The following is a 25,141-nucleotide window of genomic DNA, read 5'->3' as shown; positions in this document are numbered from 1 at the left end:
TAGGACACTTGTGTAAGGGCTCAAAGGGAGCACCCATCAAGTATGTTAAGACAAGATTTAAGTCCCATAGAGGCACAATAAATGGAGTAGGAAGGAATTTATTAGTGAGACCCTTCAAAAACCTTAAAACTACAGGAGATTTGAAAAGAGAAGGCTGGTCCGGCAAACAAAGAAACGCGGACAAAGCCGAGAGATAACCCTTGACTGTGGCAACAGCAAGTCCTTGCCGCGCCAAAAAGAGAGCAAACTGAAGAACATCAGATAAATGGGCTTTCAAAGGGTCAACAGACTTCTCTCCACACCAGGTGACAAATCTAGACCATCTATCAGAATAGATGGACTTAGTGGAGTCACGTCTAGCTGAAAGAATGACATCCACCACATCATGTGGGAGAGAAAAGGAATTCAGGTTGCCCCGTTCAATCTCCAGGCATCAAGGTGTAATGTCTGGAGGTGGGGGTGTAGAACCTGTCCCTCTATCTGAGAGAGGAGGTCTGCCCTGTGAGGGAGACGGAGCGGCGGGTGAGAGGAGAGGTGGAGAAGATCTGTGTACCACACCCTTCTTGGCCAATCCGGGGCGACCAATATGACTTGGGCCCGGTCTTGGTGAATCTTCCTCAGAACCCGAGGAATCAAGGGTATGGGAGGAAACGCGTAAAGGAGTTGACTTCCCCAACTCAACTGAAACGCGTTCCCCAAAGCTCCTTGCATCGGATACTGGAGACTGCAGAATGACAGGCAGTGAGCATTCTCGCGAGTGGCGAACAGGTCCACCTGAGGAGTCCCCCACGTCTGAAAGACGTGACAAACCACCTCCGGGTGAAGCCTCCACTCGTGGTCGGCTGAGAACTGCCGACTGAGACTGTCTGCACGCACGTTCAGAACCCCGGCCAGATGATTTGCCATCAGACAAATCTGATGGTCCTGAACCCAGGACCAGAGACGCAGAGCCTCTCTGCAGAGACACTGCGACCCCACTCGTCCCTGCTTGTTGATATACCACATCACGGTTGTGTTGTCTGTCAGGACTTGAACCGACCGACCGCGAAGGTAAGGGAGGAAGGCCTTGAGCGCCAAATGTATCGCCCGCAATTCCAGAAGGTTGATATGAAGCAACCTTTCCTCTGGAGACCAAAGACCCCTGACCTCCAGGTCCCCAGATGAGCACCCCACCCTAGAGTGGATGCATCCGTTATTACTGTGGCCACCGGAGGAGGCAGCTGAAAAGGCTTCCCCTGAGACAGGTTGCCTTCCACGCTCCACCAAGACAGATCCGCTGCAGCATCTCTGGAGATCCTCATCGACTCCCTGAGATCTCCGTTGTCTTGATACCACTGCCTCCGGAGGCACCACTGGAGCGCCCTCATGTGCAAGCGTGCATGGTTGACCAACAGAATGCAGGAAGCCATCAGACCGAGCAGACGAAGGACCTCCAGGACTGGAACGACCGCTCCAGGAATCATTTCCTGTATGTCGCGAATCCTTTGAGGAGGAGGGAATGCACGACATACAGTTGTGTCCAGTACAGCACCTATGAACAGGATGCGCTGGGAGGGCACCAGGTGAGACTTGGGTACATTTATCGAAAAACCCAACCTGTACAACAACTGGGTTGTCTCTTGCAGATGTTGGAGCACTCTCTCCGGCGACTCTGCTTTGATCAGCAAGTCGTCCAAATAGGGGAATACTGGAATCCCCGACTTTCTGAGATGTGCTGCCACCACCGCCATCACCTTGGTAAAGACTTGAGGCGCAGTAGTAATTCCAAAAGGAAGGACCGCAAACTGATAGTGTTGCGATCCCACCGTAAAACGGAGATACTTCCTGTGCGACTTCAGGATAGGGATGTGAAAGTACGCATCCTGCAAGTCGAGCGACACCATCCAGTCTTCTTCCAGCAGCGCTTGAAGAACCTGTGCAAGGGTGAGCATCTTGAATTTCTCTTGTTTTAGATAGAGATTCAAGATCCTGAGATCCAGGATTGGACGAAGTCTGCCATCCTTTTTGGGAATCAGGAAATACCGGGAGTAGCATCCCTGACCCCTTTCCTGCTCTGGGACCACCTCTATCGCACCCTTTCTTAATAGAGTCTGAACCTCCTCCTGCAGGAGTAACAGGTGTTCCTGCGTGCAAAAACCTTGGCAAGGAGGGTAATTGGGAGGGAATTCCCGAAAGGGAAGGGCATACCCATTTTCTACGAGATTGAGAACCCAAAGATCTGATGTAACCGATTCCCAATCCCGTAGAAAATGGGTAAGCCGACCCCCCACCGGACCCACATGATCCTGAATGGCGGATCTAGGGCTGCTTTTCTGTGGCTGGAGGGTTGGAGAAGGTGGAGGAGGAAGAGGCCTGACCTCCACCGGGACACGATCTTTGCTTTCCCCTGTAAGAACTGTACATGGAATTTTGCTGCTGCTGTTGTTGTTTCTGCTGCTGACCTTGTCGGTAATTCCGAAAGGAAGCGCGTCCAAAACCTCTGAATCTCCTGGCCGAAGAACCTCTGATCTGGAGACCTAAAGATTTAGCAGTCGCCCTACTGTCTTTAAATCTCTCCAAGGCCGTGTCAGCTTTTTTTCCAAAGAGACCAGATCCATCAAACTGCAGATCTAGCAAAGCCGCCTGAACATCTGCCAAAAAGTCTGAGGATTTCAGCCAAGCTGATCTTCTAGTGGCAACCGCAGTACCCATGATACGTGCCACCGAGTCCGCAGTGTCAAGACCACTCTGTATTACTTGACGTGCCGCAGCCTGTGCATCTGATATTACCTCCTCAAAATCCTTCCTGTTGGCATCAGGAATCTTAGGAGCTATAGTACGCATAGTATCCATAAGGGCATGCACATACCTCCCCATAAGGCAAGTGGCATTAGTTGACTTCAACACCATACTTGCAGAGGAGAAGGTCTTTTTAGCCACCTGATCCTGTTTCTTTGCCTCTTGATCACCGGGGACCTGAGGAAAGGCACTCACATTCTTTTTGGAACAGGCTTCTTGTAAGACTAGACTCTCTGGTGATGGATGAGATGTCAAAAAAGCAGGGTCTTCAGGTGCAACCCTGTACCTTCTCGCCACACTCTTGGATACTGCAGGAGCTGACAGTGGTTTTTTCCACACCTCCAAAATGGGTTCCGTTAAGGCATCATTCAACGGAAGCAATGGTTCTACCACAGAGCTAGGCGAATGCAAAACTTCTGTTAGAAGATTGGATTTAAACTCCACTGTTGGCAATGTCAATTGCAGAAGTTCTGCCGCCTTCCTCATCACTACATGATAAGGCTGGACATCCTTAGGTGTATCAGAGCCTGATGGCAACTCCCACTCTGGAGAGAAATCCAGGCTACCAGCGTCAGCCAGATCCTCAAAACAGTCCTCCTCCAGTTCACCTTCCTCCATATCAGGATGTGACTCTATATACCTTTGCTCTTCCAAAAGGCGTTGTGCTTCCCTTCTGGACCTCTCCTTTACACGCCTCGCAGCCGGATCCACCAATGGCTCCGACGGAGCCGGGATCGACGCCGGTATCGAATCCGATGGCTCAGTGGGATGCCCTCGAGGTCGATCTGGAGCGGGCGACGCCGGAACCGGCGTCGACGACCTCGGCAGAGCCGGATATTGCCATGGCGGCGTCGGAGCCGGCATATAGGGCATGAATGGAGCAGGAGGATAGGAGTGAGGGACTCCTAAATTGAAGGCCAGAGGACCCATGGGACCCGAAGGTGCGCCAGAGGGGTACCACGCCCTTGAAAAGACGCCATACATAGCGTTCAAAAACGCCGATGGGTCCTGGCCTGGTGCTGGAAAGGGTGGCTGGAAACCCTCAGGCTGGTCTTGTGGAGGGTTCGGATTCGCTCTTCGACAGGCGCAGAATCCACATCCTCCTGAACCTCTTCCTCATCTCGGGCCGGGGACGGCGCCTGAGACGGATTCGAAGCCGGAGTCGGCGACTGTACCCGCGACTCCGAAGGCGAGGCCTCTCCTTCATGATCCGAGACATCCAGCGTAACCACCTTAGAACGAACCTTCCTCGGTGACCTCGACCTCGAGCCCGACTCCTTACCAGAACGACGTCGGGACTCATGTCTCTTCTTCTTATGCTTCCTCCTCGACTTCGAAGCATGGTCTGAAGCGGACCTAAGCGGACCTCAAAGACGACTCCTCTCGAGATCCGGATCTTGACTTCGACCTCGACCTCGACCTGGCCCTTCGAGAACGAGACCTCGAAGATTTTCCTTTCCCAGCCTTCAGCTTCGCTACCAGGAGTTTGGTCTCTCTTTCCCTCAGGGCCTTCGGATTCATCTTCCGACAAGAGGAACATCCATCCACATCGTGATCAGAGCTCAAACACCAAATGCAGTCCTCGTGCGGGTCAGTTATGGACATCATTTTCCCACACTCCCTGCAGGGCTTGAAGCCGGTCTTCTTTGTCGACATCGTCGAAGAGACAAGAAACAAAGAAGCAGAAAGCGGTAACAATAAGGCAACAAAGTACCAGTTGGCTACTGAGATTCCCGAAACCGTTAGCGTCGACGACGTGGAAAAAAGGGAACTGATGTCATCACGCCGGCGTGGGCCTATTGTAGGCGTCGGTGACATCAGCGGAGTCGCGTGCGATGCCGTGTCTCTGTGACGTCCAAGTCCACGTCGGCGCAAGGCTACGAAAAGAATTTCCGAATGTTGCTGACGCAAGGGGATATTCACAAGGTGAGGAATCCACTGGCAGGTGTATCTATCAGAAGGGTTGTATATTATATTGATGATACGGGAGTCTTTACTAATCTGATATTGTTTCTTATAAACTTCCATAGCAGTCCAGGAGGAAACGTGAGAAGCCTCGCAGAAGTGCTTTATCTCTCTTTCCCTTCCCCTTTTCTCCTCTGTGAAGGCTACTGTGGTTTCTGTTAAAATTAGCACCATGGTCTCTCTGTGGAGGTGAATACAACTAGCTTTGTGGCACTTCAGCAGATTGGAAAATCGAAATTCATGAACTACAACACAAATATTATACAACATGCAGAAGAATTGAAACTGGAGTGTACCCGAAAAGTGTGCCCTAAATATCTGAGAACAAGACAGGTTCTTGACTGACCAGAGCTGCACCCCCCATCCCCCAGCTACTTGAGACCCTAACGGCTGAGTAGCGCACTTCAAAATTCACTGATTGATTGATCAGTTAAAATTTTTGCTATGGATATTCTGAGATGGAACTGCTGAAACACAACCCTAGGAGTGCAAGAGGTATAGGTATTCAAAACTTCTGAATTTGCACGACAGAAGTTAAGGTCGATGATTCTCAACCAGACTGGTCTCTGACCCAAAATGATGAAAGCCAGATGGGATGCCATACGGAGTGGCAGCACGGAAGCGTGGCTGTGCTCCACTATAAATGCCTCAACGTTTTTAAAGAACACAGTATAGGTAACCATTTATGTCTGCTGGTACGCGGCAACATAGAAGTTGTTTCAGTTCTTATTTCTCTCGACAGCATCATGGACAGCAGAGAAGAGAAAGCATTCCTGTAGATGGAGCGCACACTCCCCCTAAACATTATAAAGACAAGGTGAGTACAGACATACAAGAGAAATGCGTAGCACACTAGATGACCTTTACACTCGTCATCTGCAAAACAGCCTTCCTCTACTGGTTATTTCCAGCTGTCCCTAATTCAACTACAGGCCTTGCCATCTATGTTCGATCAAAAGCCTTTAATCTTTTCAACACTGCCTGTGGTTGCCCTAGTAGCAATGTGGCCAAAAACGTGGTAAGGCCATTTTTGAGCAATGGTGAATTGGACCCTTGATACAGATTGGTAGTATAAACAACAAAACTCCTTCAGGCCATGCTTTAAATTTGCTTGCAAGCTAGCACTATGTCTCTCAGATTTAGAAGTGTAACTATTCATACTGATATATTTATATATAAAGTTTCAGATGCTTTCAGTGTTATACAAGTGCTTTACAACACATTATTTTACAATCATCATTTTGATGAACACCAAAGAACACTGTATTATTTAATTATTCCTAAATAAAACAAATTACAAATTTTTGTATAAAATTGAAAGGGTTTCACAAGAACCCCCATCAGAAAAGTGATTCTGCTTTGTCAAATTGAAAAAATAAAAGGAATTAAAGAACTATACTGTTATGACGAGGCCATACAATAATTTGGGCATACGGACCAATGTGTAGATTTATTGTGTTGTCTCCTTTTGGCTTTCATTGAAGGTTGAAGAGGTACACTTGAAGCACTTGTTTATCAAAAGGTTTGATTAAAGAATTTCCACAAGGGTTCTGAGGTTGTGACCACTGATGTCAGTCACTCCCAATGATAGGATTGTTGACGCGTTTTGACCCTCAGAACATTTCGAGGTCTTCTCAGGACTAGAACCTCATAATTTCTGCTGTTGAAAAAAGGTAAAGGAATAGTCTTCATTTAAAATTGCAGAGGGTAGTGGACTAAATACGTGGAAACCACTAAGTGCTTTGTGTGGCTTACCTCAATGTAGTGAAAAACCTCTATCACTTAGTGACATACACTAATTATTTCAGAGATAGTGGGAATACATTGTTATGAAGCATGTACAACGGGGACAGTCCAATATTTTAAAAGAGCAAAGGCTTCATTAGCACTAATGCTACTTGCTGTTGCTCACCTTTCATATGTTTTTGTGATATACTGGTTCAATTAATAAAAATATTTACAAGTTTGCGAGTGAAGCACAGATGTATGTAAATGAATGATGTGTCCTCGGTTGTGACCAGAAAACAACCGCCAAGCACCAACCACAATGCTCATGTACAGAGCATCTGTTCGTCTGCAGGTATTCTTTTTTGTTGCCATGGCTGCTGCAAGCTGAGCAATGAGTGGGATCTCTGCAGTCTGTTTTTGAGGTACTGAAGCCAGTTGTCAAGTTAAATGAGACCCTGTTGGTGTGATTTGCCTGTTTTGGGTCTCATGCAAAAGTTTATGTACAGTGTGGTGGCACTTCAGATCGTATGTCTGGGATTTACAGATTATCTTTTGTGCAGTTTGTATTTATGTCATATTTCAGGGGAACACTAATGATCGTAGGTCAAGGTGACCTGTCACTCCCGGTAATACACATTTGTTTGTACTATTGATCAGATTGTTGTAGGTTCTTGGTAAGAGTGACGTGGTTAGATGCACAGGAACATGGTGCTTGTAGACCATGTCCCTGTCCAGGTCAGCTAACGTCACTGAGTCCCTGCATTTGGAAATTCTAGTGAATCTGATCTTGTGAAATGTAATCTGGTGCTCATTCAAAGCACTTGAATGCCATTGGACCAAGTTTTTGCTGTATAAAAACTGAAAAAAAAGATACTGTGCCATTCATCGGAAATCAGAGGCACACCAGGAGTTGTAACTGTGAGTAACTTGTCATATATTATCGAGTTGAGAGGATACACGCAAACAGACTTTTATAGTAGTACCCGTGCAGAGATGGTCTTGTTCTGTTAAATATTCTGAGTTTTCAGAAATTTCATTTAAGCCATTGCATAGAGTATTTAGTCTGAGGATAAGTATTGCCTTGCTCTTAAGGAGCGTTTTTCAATATTTCTGCCACTTGGGTTTTGTTTAATAATTTCAGATCAGTGTGTTAGAGTGGGTTTTCCGTTCGCCTCTGCTTTATAAAGGGCTGGACAAGGGATGATGTGGGTAATATGCACAGGATGTGTTTATACTGGCAGGTTCCTCTATGACTATCCAGAGGTTTTTTTCCCACTACAGTTTTCCACATGAGCATTGGATTCCATAGATAACGTTTTTTGGGCTTCGCTGTTTGAAAATCACAGATGTTTTATTTCCTTGTTATTGTAAGAAATTTCAATTCCGTTAATAATTTGATCACAGACTGAATATATCCCACATTTGTGGTGACCTTGCATGGTTTGTGACTTTCAAATAGATCCTAGATCTTAGTTCTGGTAATGTGTAGGCCCCCACAAGAGCATCTCATAAATGTAAATGGGATTTTGGATCTGGAATTTCATGAGCACTATGATGAGCCAGTTCTGGGATATGATTATTTTGAACTCATAGGTATTTGGTCAAAAGATTGTGACACATACCTTTGAATTTTGCTCATCCTTGTAGCCATTAGTCAGGGCAGTTTATCGAGGAGTTGGCAAAGCCCTTTTACAGGAGTTCTTCAGCAGTTTTTGGGGTATCCTCTACTTTTGAGCTTGTTTATCAGGATTTGCGATTTGTCAAAGAAGTCTTGCTTTTTAGTGCAGTTTTGTTTTACTCACTGAAATTGTGTGTATTGGCGGTTGTCTCGCAAACGCCTAGGTTGAAAACTTTCATATTGAGGGAGAATGTCTTTATCTGTTGGTTTTGTTAACAAAGTGCCTATAAGAACAATTTTTTCTTCTTTAGCGCAAATATCTAGGACGTTTATTGTATTTTTATTGTTGGGCATACTAAACTTAATGTCTGCTGAATGTTTGTTCAGACCGAAAATTCATTCTGCTATTCCTCAGTTCCAGTCAAGACATCATCAATAACCCGGTGCCTTATTTTTAATTTCTCTTTGAATTGATTGTTCTGATAGATAAAGTCTTCTTCATCTTGTGCCATAAAAAGTATGACTCAGGGTACTCCATTTTATTTGGATAAAAAAGGCATTGTTAAGGAGAAGAAGCTCAGTTATAAAGCTATCTTTGCTAATGATAGAATACATACTGTGGCTATTCTTTGTGGTCTTTCTCTTCCTTACCAGTAAAGTTCAGTCATTTCAAGGGCTTCATCTTGTATAATATTCATGTAGAGGACAATGACATCCAGCCTGACTAGAATTCTTGAGGTGTGGCTCAAGGGTGTTCCTTCTATTTTCCTACTAAAGTCTGTCATATCCTATATGTATGATTTGGTTGATTGCACAAAGGGCTTCAAGAATATATCAAAGTATTTTTAGACGGAATCAAGTAAAAAGTGGCATAAAAACAATGGGTCATCCTGGTGGTTTTTCAGTTTTTTTTAATGAACATTTGGTCAGATGTTGACATACACCTCCACAAATTGCACTATTTGTAATAGGTCCTAATCAGCTGTCTTTGCTTAATGTGCCTTATAGCAAGAGATAAAGTAAGAGAATTCTACTGCTAAGGAAGAAGGCAGAGAACCTCTTCATTCCTCAGTAATGATCCCAAATGGATTTGAGCCTGACTGCCTAGATACACTATGTATTGTATTTCTTCTACTGAGCCTTACAGGCAGAATTATGGGCTAAAGAGGGGGGAACATCTTCTCATTCAATCGAGTAAATGGTGGAAACCTCATTAAAGACAGCTTATGTAGCTACCATCTTTGCACATTTTGTCAAGACCTTTACCTCTTATATGCCTCAGATTGTTGGAGGTTTCCAGGCTCTCTTAATGCCACTTGAAGAGGGCTCAGACTATACATTAAATTGGAGATGTCACCAGCTCCTTCTCCTTGATCTTCACTGTATCTGTATTCTGCTGGTTCGCTCTCAGGCTATGAAAGGCGGAGCCCTTCCAGAAGATTGAGCTTCTGTGTCTACCCTCTCTGGGTTAGCAACTCTTTGGATCAAGAATGTTAACACTCCTGTGACCACCTTAGTTTTGTCTCCTGTTCCTCCGAGTTGCGTAGAGCCACATTTACGTCTACATTGTGATCCTTGGCTATAATGTATTTTCATTTTACCGTTTGTGCTGCTGTAGGAAAACCCTTAATCAAAATTGTTTAAAAAATGTGAATGGTAAAGCTCACCAAATTAGCTGCCAGGGACAGTGACGTTGTTCGCTTCAGCCAGAATTCTGCTGCTAATAGAGATAACACTCGGTGCCCTCCCTACACTCCACACAACCAACTGTCCTAGGCATTGGACAGCAACAGCACTGGGTAATGAAGATCCACCAAAAGGATGCTCATCTTTAATCAGACAATTAGTTTCTAAACTAGTCAGGTGCCCATGCCCAAATGAGCCTTCCTGCTGGTCAGCCAGCAAGCTCCATCAAGTAGGTAATCAGGTAATCAAGCATAGATATAGACTACAGAGCTATTGCATGTTTCCCGCGGGTGCCTTAAAGTGAATAGTGTGGGTAAAGTTTTGTTTTCTTTACCCCTGAAATACACTGGCCCCACCTTTTATAGATTGACATCGAATAGCCCAGCATCTGTAGACCTATTGGTATGCTTCTTACAAGCAAACAGGTGTCCCCCAGAGGCAGCATTGCACAACAGAGGCAGAGTACGGGTGAGGCGAATGAGTTTCTTCACAATGTAACAATCTGTCCCCCATCCACGCTCATCTCCTAACTGCAGCAGGACTCCTATCACTGTCTCCACTTCCTCCTTTGACTCTCCAATCATTGTTTAGTTATCTAGGGAAATCCCCACCAGTTCTATTTGAGCAAATCTTTAACACAAAAAATCTTGGCTTGCATTTGCCCTACATGATAGACTAGTGAAAGATCAACTGTGTTAACTATGCCTTGACTAAATGAAATGAAGGCTATACGAAAGTTTATATATGATGGCTATGATGAATGAATGAATGTGACAGCAATGAAATATAGGATTTCTGTTTCAGCATGGCACATGCTAATCTGCATCATTGGCTATTTTAGTTTGAGGAAATATTGTCCAATTGTGATTTCTGCAAAACTGCCAAATATGTGAACGAAACAGTGATGAAAACTTGCTATCCTTGTTAAACCCAATTGCCATGTGCAACCTGCCTTCAAAAAGCTTAGTGGCTTTCTGGGAGCAGGCCCCACAGTACATCTAAACCAACGTGCTGTCAACGTACAATCTAGCCAGAAACCACCACTTCCACGCTGCTACCCTAAATCACTGTATCAGCTGTACATGCTTAAACAAACTCTGGAGTGAATGAAGTCACTGGCCAGAACTCCCTTCCATCAGGGCTTAGTCAAAGCTATCTGTCATGAATACAGCATAACCACAACTTTTCAGGAGGCCTTTAAATAACTATTTGCCAACTTCTCATTCCAACTTCAAATTTGTGTTTACATTTTATTCTTTCACCTATCCCACTATACGCTTTCCCACAGCCTACACGAATCGCCCAATGTGCAATACATTTTCAAATAAGAAACACAGCAAGTGCTCTTTCCGGCTATTTCTGCCTGCTGGACTCTGATTTAGTCTGCTTTTCTGTTCCATACCTGAGGTTTCTTTTCCTTCTCCTCTGGTGATGGATCCGTCTCTCTGTACACCACTGCCTTGGTCACCAGCATGTCTGGGTGCTGCAGCTTTGCCTCTTTGATTGCCAAAGCAAGTGCCTGGGAGGAGGAAAGTGAATGGTATTTAATTTGTGTTACATAGGTCTCTAATATAGATTAAAACAATCGCCAATGTGAGGATTCTGGCTCTTATGTTGCGCTTATGTAGACAAACCAGCAGGCTGCACCAGTCTCACATGTATCCTTACACCAGCAGGTACCTTAATGTTTCCTTCAAGGACAGAAATAGTGATGTACATCTGAGTGTTTTGTATTATGTTATTTATGCAGATTTGTACAGCACTCTATCACCTGGGAGGGTATCCGGACACTGAGCAGGTGTGAGTCTGGTCAAAGCTAAGGCCCAGTGGGGCTACCTGGAAAGCCAGGGCTTCAGCTCCTTGAGGAATTCAAGAAGGCTATTATGTGTAGTGGCAGGTCATTCAAGCTTTAGGACCAACTTAGGAAAAGGCTTACCTCTAGATCTGGTCTTACATGTACCTGCGATGTGTGCAAGTATGAGTCCGGATAAGTGAAGGTGTCTGGAAGGTTTGTGAAAGTAGGTGTTATGGTTGAGGTACTTGGGGCCATTGTTATGTTGGACCTTGGAAGCGTGGGTTAGAAGTTTGAATTGTGCTCCTTTGTGTAGCTCCTTCAGGAGTGGTGTGATATAAGAGCAACGTGGGAAGTCGAAAGTCCTTCTGGCTGCCAAGTTCTGAATGGTCTGCAGCCTTCGGGTAAGATTTTTTTTTATGTCCGCCTAGATGGATGTTCCTGTAGTCCAGCCTGCTTGTGAGGATTGCTGCATGGCGTTTTTCTGGGTGCTGACTGGGTGCCATTTGGAAATCTTCCTCAGCATCTTCAGGGCGTGGAAGCATGGAGTGGAGATGGCAGTGACTTGGGCCGCTATGTTGAGTTTGCTGTTGATGAAGAACCCGCGGTTCTTGGCGTGGGTAGTTGTCAGTTCTAGCTTTGTTGGCTACCAGGTTGAGTCCCATGGTGAAGTGCTCTTTCCAAAGATCATGATTTTGGTTTTGTCTCAACTTTACCCAGTGGGCTATTTCGGTCATGCAGGCATTGAACTTGATCTGGGTACTGGGAATCTTGATTGTGAGGGAGAAAATAAGCTGTGTCTCGTCGTTGTAGAGGAGAGGACTTTGATGTCATGAGAATGGATGATGCTGGCTCAACGGATTGTGTGTGCATCGAAGAGGAGGAACCTTGCGGAACTCATCAGTTGAGGTCAAGGGCGTCCGAGATGTATGATGCCAGGCTAACTGATTGAGTCCATCCAGTCAGGTACGGGCACATCCATCAGAGTACCTGTCATTCGGATGCAGGTGTTGTGTAGGCATTGGATGAGAATGGATGAAAGACCATGTCAAATGCTGAGGAGGTCCAGGAGAATGAGGGCCGCCATCTCTCCTCCGTCCAGAGTCATACGTGTTTCATCTGTGGCAGAGATGAGGGCAGTTTCTGTGCTTTGTCAGAGTTGTGGTCGTTGGGGTATTTTATGAGGTGTCTTTTGATGATTTTCTCTACGACCTTGGCCAGGAACAGTAGCAGCGAGATTGGTCTGTAGTTGCCAAGGGTTGAAGCATCTGTGGAGGGTTTTTTCAACAATGGGAGGATAGTTGCATGTTTCAAAGCATCTTGACAAGTCACAGAAGAAGTGGAGGCATTTAGAATGAATGTAATTATGGCTGTGCTGGGTTACAGTCCTCTGCAGAAGGTGTGGTGGGGGCAGGGGTCCGATAGGGCCCCTGAGTGGATGGACGTTTTGCCAGTGCAGCAACAGCCATTGTCATTTTCTAAATCTCATATACTTAAACTACATATTGCTAATCATTCACAAACTGACATAGTTAGAAATAGCTTAACTTGACGAGGAACACTTGGATCTTTGGCATATATATACATATATATGGCTGATGCATGTAGACATTCAGAAGTATAGCTTAATTACTGAGTTCACATTGGTATAGCTGAGCACCTCATACTATATTTGTAAAGGGTTTAAATGTGCTTAGCATCGTTTTGAAGGTAAATTATATGATACATTATCTACGCTCGTCCATCCATGAGAGCTTCGTACCTCTACTGGTGAGGGCTTCTTGTGTTTAGAGATTAAAGCTTTTCCCTCTTGGAGTGAAGGCTTCTTGACTCTAGACCTGAGGGTTTCTTGCCTCTACAGATGAGGCCTTTTGCCTCTAGGGATGAGAGCTTCTGGCCGCTACAGATAAAGTCTTATCACCTCAACATGCAACGACTAACTGTCTTCTTCGTACAAGATTTAGCCACTGCATTTCCAAACTGTGTAGCACATTGCTTGAGATCCTTCGACTCACCCGAGAAGTGTTTAGTTCTGCACTGCACCAGCCTTCACAATGGTGATAAGGCAGTCAAACTCTGGACTTGCCATACCAGTTCTATACAGTTGCACGATGTGGTCAAAGTGAAATGTCTTGGTGGAGCTGTTGTTGGATTGGCTTGGAGGTCTGCGTTTTCCATTCAAGCCTTTATTGGTTGTTTCCTAAACAGCTTTATTGCATGGGTGCACAGACTGGCAAGAACTTGTATAACTATATAGAATATGGATTGTACCTTTTAGTTTCTGGACAGAGAATGAACTTTGATTTCCATCTGGCATTGTTTGAGGTTATGTTGGGTGGGTCCTTTTTTTCATGAACCGGCATTTGACCGCCAACAGGCCTTGTGTAGTGTAATTCATTAGCTAATAGCAAAGTACCTGCAAAAGTCAAGCTAGAACCTCAGACCTGCAAGGACAGTTATCGTTGAACATTTTCCCGTGTAACACAGATAAGGGATCCATATTGGCATATGTGGGAATCAGGATTCCTCAGAGAAACATCAGAAGGGTCCAGAAAAAAACCTTACTTAACCTAAAGAAGAAACTTTTTTTATAAGTACTTAGGTTATATTATCCTAGTCTGAATTAATGTGACTACAATTTACAGATCCAATTGGTGAGAGACTTTAAAGATATTTAAAAAAGTACAGGAAGGGGTACTGTTGAGTACATATAAAGGCTTCTACCGGTCGATCAGCTACCGCATCTGATACTGTTGCTTATAGTTCCATACTCAAATGGAATTTGCAAAGAGACCTTCATAGGTCACAAAAAGAAGACATTAGTACGCACTAATGTCTTCTTTTTGTGACCTCATACACACAATCACACACACACGCACACACACACACAAAAATACACACATGCACAAACCTCAAAGCTATCTCTGGGTTTTAACACACTCTCAAATGAGCACCGCCAAGAGACAAGCACTTGAGACTTATCTGATACATGTGTTAGTCCATGTCTGCAACCAATATTTTTTTAATGGGTTGGCCACTCGCCAAATCTTGTGACTATGCTATTTAATTAGCTTCAGAGAGCACAGATGCAACATAAGAAGTGAGGTGACAACCAACAAAGCTAACCAACCAGGTAAGCCCCCACACTGAAAGGTCTAACCATAAGTGTTGACAGGGCTATCAATAGATAGCCGTGTCAATCGGCTTGCCAATGTAGTGGTGCTTTTGAGTATTTCAGTGACTATTTATAACTGTTATCAGTCTCGGTTCATTAGTAAGATGCAGTGTCATATAATGCCACTTCCTGAGATGACATCCTTGGGTCAAAAGGTTTTTAAGGAAACAGTACACTCTGTCCGAGTCCTACCTGGTCTTGGTCCACATCTTCATCTCCTGTGATGATGATCCTCTTTTCTATCCTCGTTTCAGAAAATCCCCCTTTCACCGTCTAAAAGGAAGGCAAGAGCAATTTGCAAATGCTCCCAAATCAACCACTTTCCAGCATTCACACACAGCTGTCATTTTTGCAAATATTTTTAACTTTATTGTGGTCATCATAGTATCAGAATTATAGAAGTTATTTTCAAGCATTAGTAATGTCAAGCTCAAGGCATACATCTAGCCAAAGATATATAATCAGTGAAGCTGCAGCCTGTAATATCACAGTTCTGCTGTTAACATACTTAAAGTGGTGATTTTTGATTTGTTGTAAGGTGCTAACCCACCTAAACCACAAACAATAACCAGACTGATCACAGTGTGTCTTTGTTTGTGTATGTTGTGTTTGTATAAACCTGCGAATACACATATGCACATGTGATACAATTATTTCATTTTCAGTAGGGGTGTGCGAAATTGGAGTAATCTCCTTTTTTAGTAATAACATAACATTTCTAAAAAAACGTACATTAAATCGAAATAAGGCATCTAGCACCAAATGTTAGTGCAAAATGCCTCCTTTGCATTTTTTTGCACGAGGACGCATTTTGCAATGGAAAAAAGCAAAAAAAATACATGTCGGAAAAAACAGTGACTTGCTCGTTTGCTTTGTTCTTGTGCTCCTGCAATTGGATTTTACCAGAATGGTCTTTAATTACACGAACAGGCGTAATGGCCCAATTTTGGAAATTTCTTGTAATAACGCCGTATGATGCCGTAACGAAAATATCCCCCAGGCCTAATTTTAAGAAGCTGAAGAGATTGTGTAGGGAATCTACATTATTTGTAATATTCACAGACTTTAATTAAATGTAAAATAAAAGTGCTCCATCCCTGCATTCTAAACATATATATGATTGAATTTTCGCACCCTTTGAGCATGTACAATATATTTCTCGGCAAATTCTGTGCTTTCCATAATTTGCACATTTTATTTCATGAGTGATCTTTCCCTGCATCATAGATGAAATATTGGATATGAATGAAGGTCTACAATATACGCTTTGTGCAAAGTCCATGAGAAGCTGCAGAGTCCAACAACAGTACCAATAAGAAGAGTCATACAATGTAAAATAACTAAATAAGGTCATTAGCGGGTTATGCACAGCAGGCATTTCCAGGTAAAATGGATAGCCTGCTTGAGAAATCTCAATGTCAAGCATATAAAAGCATATTTAAGCTTGCAAAGCACCCCATGCTACAGCCTGATTCGCCTGGAGTTCGGCTTGGTGCAGCAAAACCATGAATGCATGGGAACCCAGGCGAAATACTATTAACAAGTTCTGAAAGCACCCATTGGAAGAGAGAAGAACATGCTGATACCCATCTATGAAAGCACAACCAACCTATGGAAATCTTACATGCAAAAAGGGGTGGAAACACTTGGTCTGGCAACACAAAACTGGGGCCAAGAAGGGTTAAAGCTACATGGCAATCAAAAATGCACTCAATAAACAAATTCAGCAATTATCACTGGAAGAAGACCTATCAAATAATACAGGTATGGGAGCCCTCTCTGGACTGATTACATCATACAACGAGTATAAAATACAGCCTTACCTGAAATAAGCATTGGGGAGGAAGGCACTAACAAATATTCAATGGGCTAGGCTAGGGCCCCTTCCAATCAAAGAAGTAAATTCTGGATGGAATTCCCTGGCCTCTATAAACAGGTATGGAATCTACAAGTATATAAAAGAGTCCCAGCAGCATTTGGTATGTTGTTGCCCTGGTCTTCTACCGCTATGTAAGAAGCTGTTGAAACCAAAGTGTCTATCTAAAGGGGGTCCGACGTGCAAAGAAGCAATATCTGCTTTGTTCTCTAGCATAGTGCCAACAGAATTGGCCAGATTTGGGAAGTATATGGCTGAGTTGTGTGCTTAGCTCTGAGAAAGAGGGATCTGATGACACTAGCGGGTGTTGCACAAGCAACAAGTAAACAAACAGGGAAGAGACTTGCCATGCAGTTCTAACATCAATTTCATTATGCGGTACAAGGCACTTGGTCACTTAAACCCTGAGGCGGTTAGACATCCTGGCGGCTTGTATAGATACCATCACCCTTTTCCAATCCTGCCGCATGACGGCCTCAAGACAGGGAATTGACATTTACCTTTAATCAATGCTGCTAAAACAATACTTTTTTAAAGATGTACAAACATTCGATATTATTTTAATGTGTTTTCAAATAGAATTTTTAACTGTATTTTTATCGATGTAAGAAATATTGCAAATGATTTTAAGTAATTGTGCAATACAACTTTCATTCATTCAAGAGAGGAGAGTTTACCTGTACATAACAGCTAAAGATCTATATTATTAGGAAGTCCACAACTTATCATAAAGTAAAACATGAAATGCCTCAAATAGCTCGGACTAAGGAAAAATAAACTGAGAAATATCCATATGTCTCTTATGTGTGTCGATCAAATGACCAGATGATGATATATGTCAATTCCTTTGCAAAAAAACAATACAATCTTTAGTCAAGTTTACAAGTTTGAGAAATTTCGCCAGCCTCTCTGGAGACTACATATTTGGTGGCAATTGATTCAAACTTTATTATATTAAATGATGTGCAATATTTATGGATGCACCCATCTTCAGTCAAGCATTATAGCCCGCTTCCTAAAGGCAATGTCAGTTTATAAAGGACCCACATGAAGTATAAGTCTTTGTAGCAGGCAACCCATACCGGTTAAATACACTACATCTGGTACAGCTTGCATTCGGGCATGTAATTTGGAGAATATGAGAAAAAAGAAAAGCATTTTAAGCTAGATGGTTACCTACAATTGAATAAGTTTACAATATTAGAAACATTTATTAGGAGAGAGACAATTAAAAGGCACAGAGAGACATATAGAAAGAGAAAGACGGAGAGAGGGTGTGTGAGATGAGAGAAAAGGAGAGAGAGAGAGTGAGAGAGAGAGACTATAAACTGGCCTCTCACTTGTGTCAAATCCTGCTGAATTGTTTTGTTTATTTGGATTTATGGATTTAAGCTCGTTTTTAATATGTTATAGGTTTAGTTACAGACTTATTGTCCTGCAATGAAAGGTGTTTCTTTATTTTTTTACATTTTCCTCTGTTTGTTAGCTATTGAAGCAGCTAAGATATAATGAAATGCTACATGATTTCCAAAATAGTGTAATCTTTCTTATTTTGATGGCATGTCTTTGCTTAGAAACCATAGATGATGAGATATGTAGGCCATAAACAAAGGTCAAAAATACTGAGTAAGTATTGATTGGATCCAGGTGTACATTGTATGTGTGATGCTTCTGATGCATCAAAACAAGTGACAGTGTCACAGATGTGACACAGTCATTGCTTAAAACCTACTCTTAGCTTTAGGTGACAAGTTAAAAACAACCTCTGGCCAGATCTGTCTACTTCGAGAAATTGTTGCCTACAAACCCTGCAAGCCAGTGCTTTAATTATTTTTCAGCCGAGATAACTCCTCATTCAAATAATCCACATAACCTTTAAAGCCATTCCACGCACAGTACTTATCGTTGACACTTTTCTATGTTCGGTGCCCAATACGTGAAACCTTGTCTCACCAGAGGTCTCGAATATCCATCTATTCATGATGCTGGGCATGATGCAACTCCAGTGTATTACTCTGCCTTGATTTTAAATTCCCTGTTCTTTTTTTAATCACTTGACTAAAGGTGTTTTAGTTCTCATATCACTAAAACTGGGAATGGTTAACTTGCCAACCTTGGCTTCATAGTGGCAATGACCAGAGACAAATACTACTTTGTCGCATTAACGAATAGTGCACACACAAACTGCATGCCTATCAGCAAGGATTTCAATGGTGAACATCTTATTGGAATACCTAGGTTTTTACCATCCTCCACAATAATTGATGATTCTCGCAAACATGGATATGCTTGTGAAGGTATCTGCAGTGCACAAACCTAGCTAGAAAGCAATGGAGAGCTTAACATGGGCTGGAGCTCTAAAAACAATATTCAAGCTGGTTTACAGTGAGACGGTGTTCAAAGGTGGTGAATGTTAAGGAGTAGCGATTGGTAATAGCTGCTTGGATGCTTCTGCTCTAACGAATTTCAAATTACTGCTTGCTGGACTGAAAACGTCTATTCTGAAAATCCTATATCTGATGGCCTATTAGAAAATACATACACTTTCCCACAACACAATATTCCACTTTATTCTCCTCTTTGTCCCTTAAGATGCTTTCCTTCCAGCATTGTGGTCTATGTTTTCAGTTGTACTACAGTGCGAGCTGAAGTGTGGGCGGATTTGAAGATGCTGCCAGAATCACATAAAGGCTACAACAGTGGGCTAGTTACCTTGGTAACGTGGGTTGTAGTGGATGTTGAAAGGGTCTCTGCCAAGGCGGTGTGAGTGCAGGTGATGCCGTCCTTGTTGGCAGCACTAATGGATACCTGGAGGTGGATAGAAAGACATTCTGGCTTTAGGAGGAACAGCAGTAGTAGAGGGCGGGGCTTTTTAGCAAGACTAATTCCATTTTTATCATACTCCTAAATTACACAAGCTATCCAAGTCAGATCCATTTTAGCACCATTCTAGTGCCAAATGATGGACCACCAGCCTCTTGGCTCAACAGAAATCACTGTAACATTGGTTCTTGACAATGCTAAATTCCCATTAGTCAGCTAGACACTTATTAGTTTGCAACTTAGCAAGAATAACAAAACTTTTTAAAACTACTTTTCTCCTTTTCGTTTTTTTAACTTCTCCTAGCACACTCTCATATAGCTCTCATTATTACTGGAAAAGTCCTTACAAAGTGATTAATTTGTAAAAATAAATAAATGGAGGGACCTCAACTTTTTCATAGGAGTTGACTGTCAGATCTGCTGAAGGCTAGGGTAGCTGAATACTGATGCAGTTGAGTTTTGATTCCACATCATGCCTTTTTCTTCCATTGCCGCACACTTTGTGTATCTCTGTTTCATTCTTGCAGGTTAATTTCATCCCTCATTTCTAATGTTATCACTTTTTTTCCATCTTTCTTTTCCTACTTATATTCACCCATTAATGTATTTTGCTCTCTTGCTCTGGGTCAAAGTTGGGTGATGACCAATAAGTCCTGATCTCCAGAAATGAATACTGGTGCCCACCACCTGCATGCACCAGCACCAGTTAAACCGGGTCTAAGCACACGGCATTCCACTACTACCTAATTCTTTCTTGGCTCTACCACCTACTGCTACCTTTCCATCTCAGCGCTAGTTGAATCCTAATGTGTACACCTTTCCTAAGCGCACTTGTGAATTTTTGCTAAGATTAGTTAGCCGCACTTTTGATTTAATACAACTGTATCTTCAGAGCTAAATGGGAAATTCCCTAAGTGCACTACTCTCCATCTAATGCCATCTCTATAAGCTGGTGTTTGGAGATCTGATAGCCCACAGGCATATCCACTTTCCTTTATGCACCCTCTTCCCTTTCCCTATGCTGACAACTTATTAGGTTTGCCTCAGTAATTTGAAAGACCCTGAAAATAGCACCTTTTTTTCTATCATTGCCAATCGAGGATGAAGCTCTACTTGAACCAATCACATCTTCAGTCCTTGGCTATCACTCATTCTACACGCAGGGAGACTTGTCAGACAGACCACCATGCACCTATTATTCTTATTTTTAGTGTTACAAAGCTACTTGTTTCTAACCCACCCAAAGCACAATGCCCCTACAGTACTTAAAAGCTATTTTTGGACCTTGAAGTTGCTTCCAACTTACAGGCGAGAGGGACCTTGTTTCGGTCAAGGTGGGTTGGGAACTAGGTGCTGCCAACCCAGGGACTGTGGCTGTTGACCCAAGCACAGTTGCAGTGATGGCCTCTTTCCTTATCTTGGTACTTTGATCCTGAAAATGTAGAACGAAAATAGTTACCCATTTCTGGAAAAAAAGAAAATATCCAAAGAATAATATTGACACCTATACACAAAGATACATTCTTTTGAATACAATAATTGGGTGGCCCCTGCCCTTACATTACTTGTTTCAAGAAACAATCTTGATCCTAGCTATCTGCAAGTGTAGGTGCTTTAGGTGCTTTTAAGGATGCCTTAAAGAAAACATAGCTGCAAGCATAAAGTGGAACAGCATGCTTGTCATTTCTGTGACTTTCAAATCCTTCCTTGTGAGCCAATCCCTTGCTCTTAACATATCCCTGAGCAGACGGATGCCCTCTTTTGTGAAATAAAGATAAAGCCCCATGAAGTTTGACTACAAAGACATAATAGGGGAAAAATATGTTTTTCACAATCCAAGTGTGTGGGACTTGGCCCTTTCCCCAGCAATTTTTCGTTTTTTTACCCCTTTTAATTTAGAATGCCCCTATTGTAACAACAATGTATAGGCCTTGTGTAGTGAGGAAAGCCCTGTGTACTGTGAAACTGATGTTAAGATGCAGGTGTCTTATACCCCTAACATGGCTGCCACTGACCACTGCTGCTGCAGCGGGGTTAGTGGGCGCATTCTAGTGGCTAGGGCCTGGCTGGAACCCTCCAAACAATGTATCAACTAAGCCTGCCAGCCTGCCCACAGGTAGAATGGTGGAACCTCCTAGAACCCCCTGGAACCTTCTGGAACAGGTGAGGTGACACCAACTGCCACTGCCAACTGTCAACTGGCACTGTATAAGGAAAGGAAGGAAAACTTTCCTGTCAGAGTGACTGAGGGGAAGACCTGGGGAAGAACCTTACGCAGGAGGATAGGCAGTGAGGGTCAGGGCAGGGTCTTATGATGCTGGAAATGACAGGGCCTAGAGTGCTGCTTTACAAGTATTGAGGCATCCTGTACCCCCCCCCCCCCCACTGACCTAACCCCGCGGCAGGGAACCCCCAGGGACCACTTGAGGGGATTGGCTGAGGAGATCTAACACCAGCCACCAACTTAACCCCCTTCAAGGAAACAAGAAACCAAAGGGCGCAAGAAACATCACGCCAACAAGAAACTAAGCTTCTATTTACAAGGGCGCAAGAAACATCACGCCATGAAGAAACTAAGCCTCTATTTACAAGGGCGCAAGAAACCTAAAGCGCTAAGAAGAAATTAAATCATCACAGGACTTTTGAAGAAGCAAACAGGTATTGGCGCGGTACTGACCCTGCATTTCCTGATGTCACCTGGGGTCTCCCTTGCTAACCTGCTACTGGGGTGTCACCTGTCCTGTATATCTAGCGCTGCCCTTGCTGACCCTGTGAAGAGCGCTGAAGTAATGGAGGGGGTTGCTGCCTTCTGAAGCGCTATATTTGCCTGAACTGCAGCACCCTGAACTGAATGTTAATAGACCTGCTGGTCTTGCCCCCACCTCGTGTGGGCCAAAGCGCTATAGCCCTGCACCCTGCTGTCTGTGAAGCGCTAGAATCCTGGGCGTGATTCCTGCCTGAAGCGCTATATTCTGTGGTGCCCTTCAGCAGCGCTACCTGGAATGAACTGTCTGCCGAGCGCTACCTCTGCTGTGAATTGCCTGCTATATCGTAGCGCTGTGAATCCTGAAAAGCGCTATCCCCCTGAAGCGCTGTGTCACCAAGAACTTCTGTGGCTCTAGAAGTTGCTGCCTTCTGAAGCGCTGACTCCCTGCTCCCCCAACGCTCTTTTGCTGTCCCTGTGAAGAGTGCTGAGGTACTGAAGGGGGTTGCTGCCTTGTGAAGTGCTGTACCTGCAGGGTGCTATTATCTAAACCTGATTGCCTGCTGAAGCGCTGTCCCCAGCATTGCCTGTGGCCAAGCGCTGTCATGTGAGGAACTGAGGTAGTGCCCAGGGAAGCGCTGTAATTTCACTCCAAGCGCTTTCTTGAATGTCCCATAGAAGCGCTGTAATTGTGCCTCCAAGCGCTCTCTTGTAGGCCCCAGAGAAACGCTGTATTTTTGACCTTAAGTGCCCACCTGTTGGCCCCTAAGTGCAATGAGTAATGTTCTATTTATAAGTTACTTAATGAAATGCCTATGCCTGATTCCTTCCCTGTAATGTTTACTCCTGATTAGGGGGATGTTACCTATGATTGGGGAAGAGTTTTGAAGTGGTTATTCCTGCTTGGAACCAGGATTATTCTGAACTATAGAAGTTTTATTACACCCCTGCCCCAGTTTTATAACCTCTACTTATTTACAGGATTACTCTTGGGTGCTGAAAGGTTTATGCCTGCTTAATGTAGGAATTAGAATGTTGATCCTGGCCTGGGGGTGGAAACGCCAACAGCTGCATAATGAACTGTGTCTGCTGACTAATGAAACATTTATTCATGTTGGTTGAAAGGTGGAGCACATGCCCACAGTTATGGAGTGAGGTGCTCCTTGCTTTAAAGAAATGTTTACATTTACTAAAAGGCTTTACATGCATAAACCAAGTCTTCTAAGCTCAGGCTTGCCTGTTAAAAATGGTTATCTCTGCCTTGAAGAGTTGTTAACTGTTGATTGCTGAGTAGGGGAACGTTAATGCTATAAGGATATAGTTACACTGCCTAATGAGATGTTTTATCCGCAGTGGCGTGTTTTTATTCCTGCCATAGGAGTTTCATTCCTGCCTAAGGAAATGGTTAATGAAATGTTTTACCCTCAGTGAAGTGTTTTACTTCTGCTAAACTGATTATCTCTATTGCAGGACATGTTTTACCTGTAAGCTCCTGATTAATAGGGGGAAGGCCCTGCCTGTTCAGGCATCAGGTAATAGGATGGTGTGTGATGCCTAAAGAAATACTTTATGCCTAATGAAAGGTGTTGACCTCATTTGAGGCAATGTTTACTCCTGCCCAGGGAAGGGTCTCATACCCCTGCTATAACAGAGATCTACTTACACCTGCTCAATGTAGGGATTTCTACTTCCCTGATGGAATGTTGGTGTAGCCCTGATACAGTTAAACCTGCACAAGGGGATGGTTACCTAGATTGCAATGTTTTCTCCTAGTTAGTGCTGGCTAATGCAATGGTTAGCTGGGCCCAATGAGAAGTTCTCCCAAAGGGATGCCCAACCTTGTTATATGGAATAATTATTCTTAATGAAATGTTTAATTCCTATTACAGGAGGAGAGTTACGTCCACATACTTTTGTGGCAAATGAAATGTTTCATATTTAAGGAAATGTTTGAACTACACTTAACGAATTTTTTACTCCTACAGCGGGGAGTTGTTTCTGTTATGGAACTGTCCCTTTGTTTACCTGAGGAAATGGATATTGATGCTTAATGCAGTGTTGTTCTTATGACTTTGAGATGTATTTCTTTCAGGTACTGACCAAGAAGCAAGGCGTAGGTCGGGCCTGTGTCCCACTAAAAATGTATTTAACTATTTATTGATCCAATATTTAATATTTATTGCAGAACGGATATTTATTCATCCAATATTGATTGCAAGTCTTGAGACACATGTATTTTAAATGAATTTATGATTTCCCTGATCCTGCTCTATCTATCTGATTATTTATCTTAATACAAATCACTTGTTTTTATACAAGCTCTGGAGTGGAGTCATTTATTGCGTGCCCAGGTTTCTGTCTCAGTGTGAGTGTGTGCTGCATGATCGCTTAACACATGTGCTTTCGGATGCCTACCCGCTCGTGCCATGCTACCCTAGGGGACTGGTGACCCCAGTTCCAACAAACTGTTTCCCAAAAAAAGCGCCCCACAGTGCTTTCTCTACTTGACTCCTCACCTTGTCATCTGGAATCTGCGTAAGTAATCAATGTTGTATTAGGATAGCTTAAAACTCTATCTGATATTGCTTTACAGTATATAATATTAAACCTGGAAAGACGATAAAGCAGCGACATTAGGGAAGATATCAGCATCCTTAGGGAACTATGCCATAAAAGGAAATGAAGACTATGTGCAAATTAACATAGTGTAGCATCTGGAAAAGGACTAATACTTTACTACAAGGAACTACAAGCTGCATGCATTGGCAAATTACAGCAGGGTTAACCAAGAATATCACAAACTAGGTGAGGTACAGCGGCTGGTTTCCCTGACTTATACCTGCATACTGGTGTCCGCGACTTATACATGCATACTGAATATGACGTGACACCAGAATTCAATAAGCACGAATGAGCAACAAAGTGGTAGTACAGAAAAAAGATAGTGGCATGCGTATTGATGTAAATAGGCATATGTGAAAAGTAGGCATAAGACC

At 43.4% G+C, this 25,141-nt stretch overlaps 1 protein-coding gene across 8 annotated transcripts in view; it reads right to left on the bottom strand.

The window, feature by feature from the left end:
• The window catches only part of EPB41L1 (erythrocyte membrane protein band 4.1 like 1), a 574,086-nt gene that overhangs the window by 10,127 nt on the left and 538,818 nt on the right, over nt 1-25,141 (bottom strand). For all 8 annotated transcript variants that reach the window (XM_078652088.1, XM_078652086.1, XM_078652087.1 and 5 more), the window contains 4 exons: nt 20,748-20,873; nt 19,331-19,426; nt 14,935-15,015; nt 11,178-11,294 (listed from right to left, as the gene is read on the bottom strand). In XM_078652088.1, the coding sequence (XP_078508214.1) occupies nt 11,178-11,294; nt 14,935-15,015; nt 19,331-19,426; nt 20,748-20,873 (420 nt within the window). The remainder of the gene's footprint in view (nt 1-11,177; nt 11,295-14,934; nt 15,016-19,330; nt 19,427-20,747; nt 20,874-25,141) is intronic.

This window comes from Lissotriton helveticus, chromosome 7 (genome assembly GCF_964261635.1).
Source record: "Lissotriton helveticus chromosome 7, aLisHel1.1, whole genome shotgun sequence".
In the NCBI taxonomy this organism is placed as follows: domain Eukaryota; kingdom Metazoa; phylum Chordata; class Amphibia; order Caudata; family Salamandridae; genus Lissotriton; species Lissotriton helveticus.
Note: the sequence above shows the minus strand (reverse complement) of the source record. Positions and strands in the feature narration are given on the sequence as shown.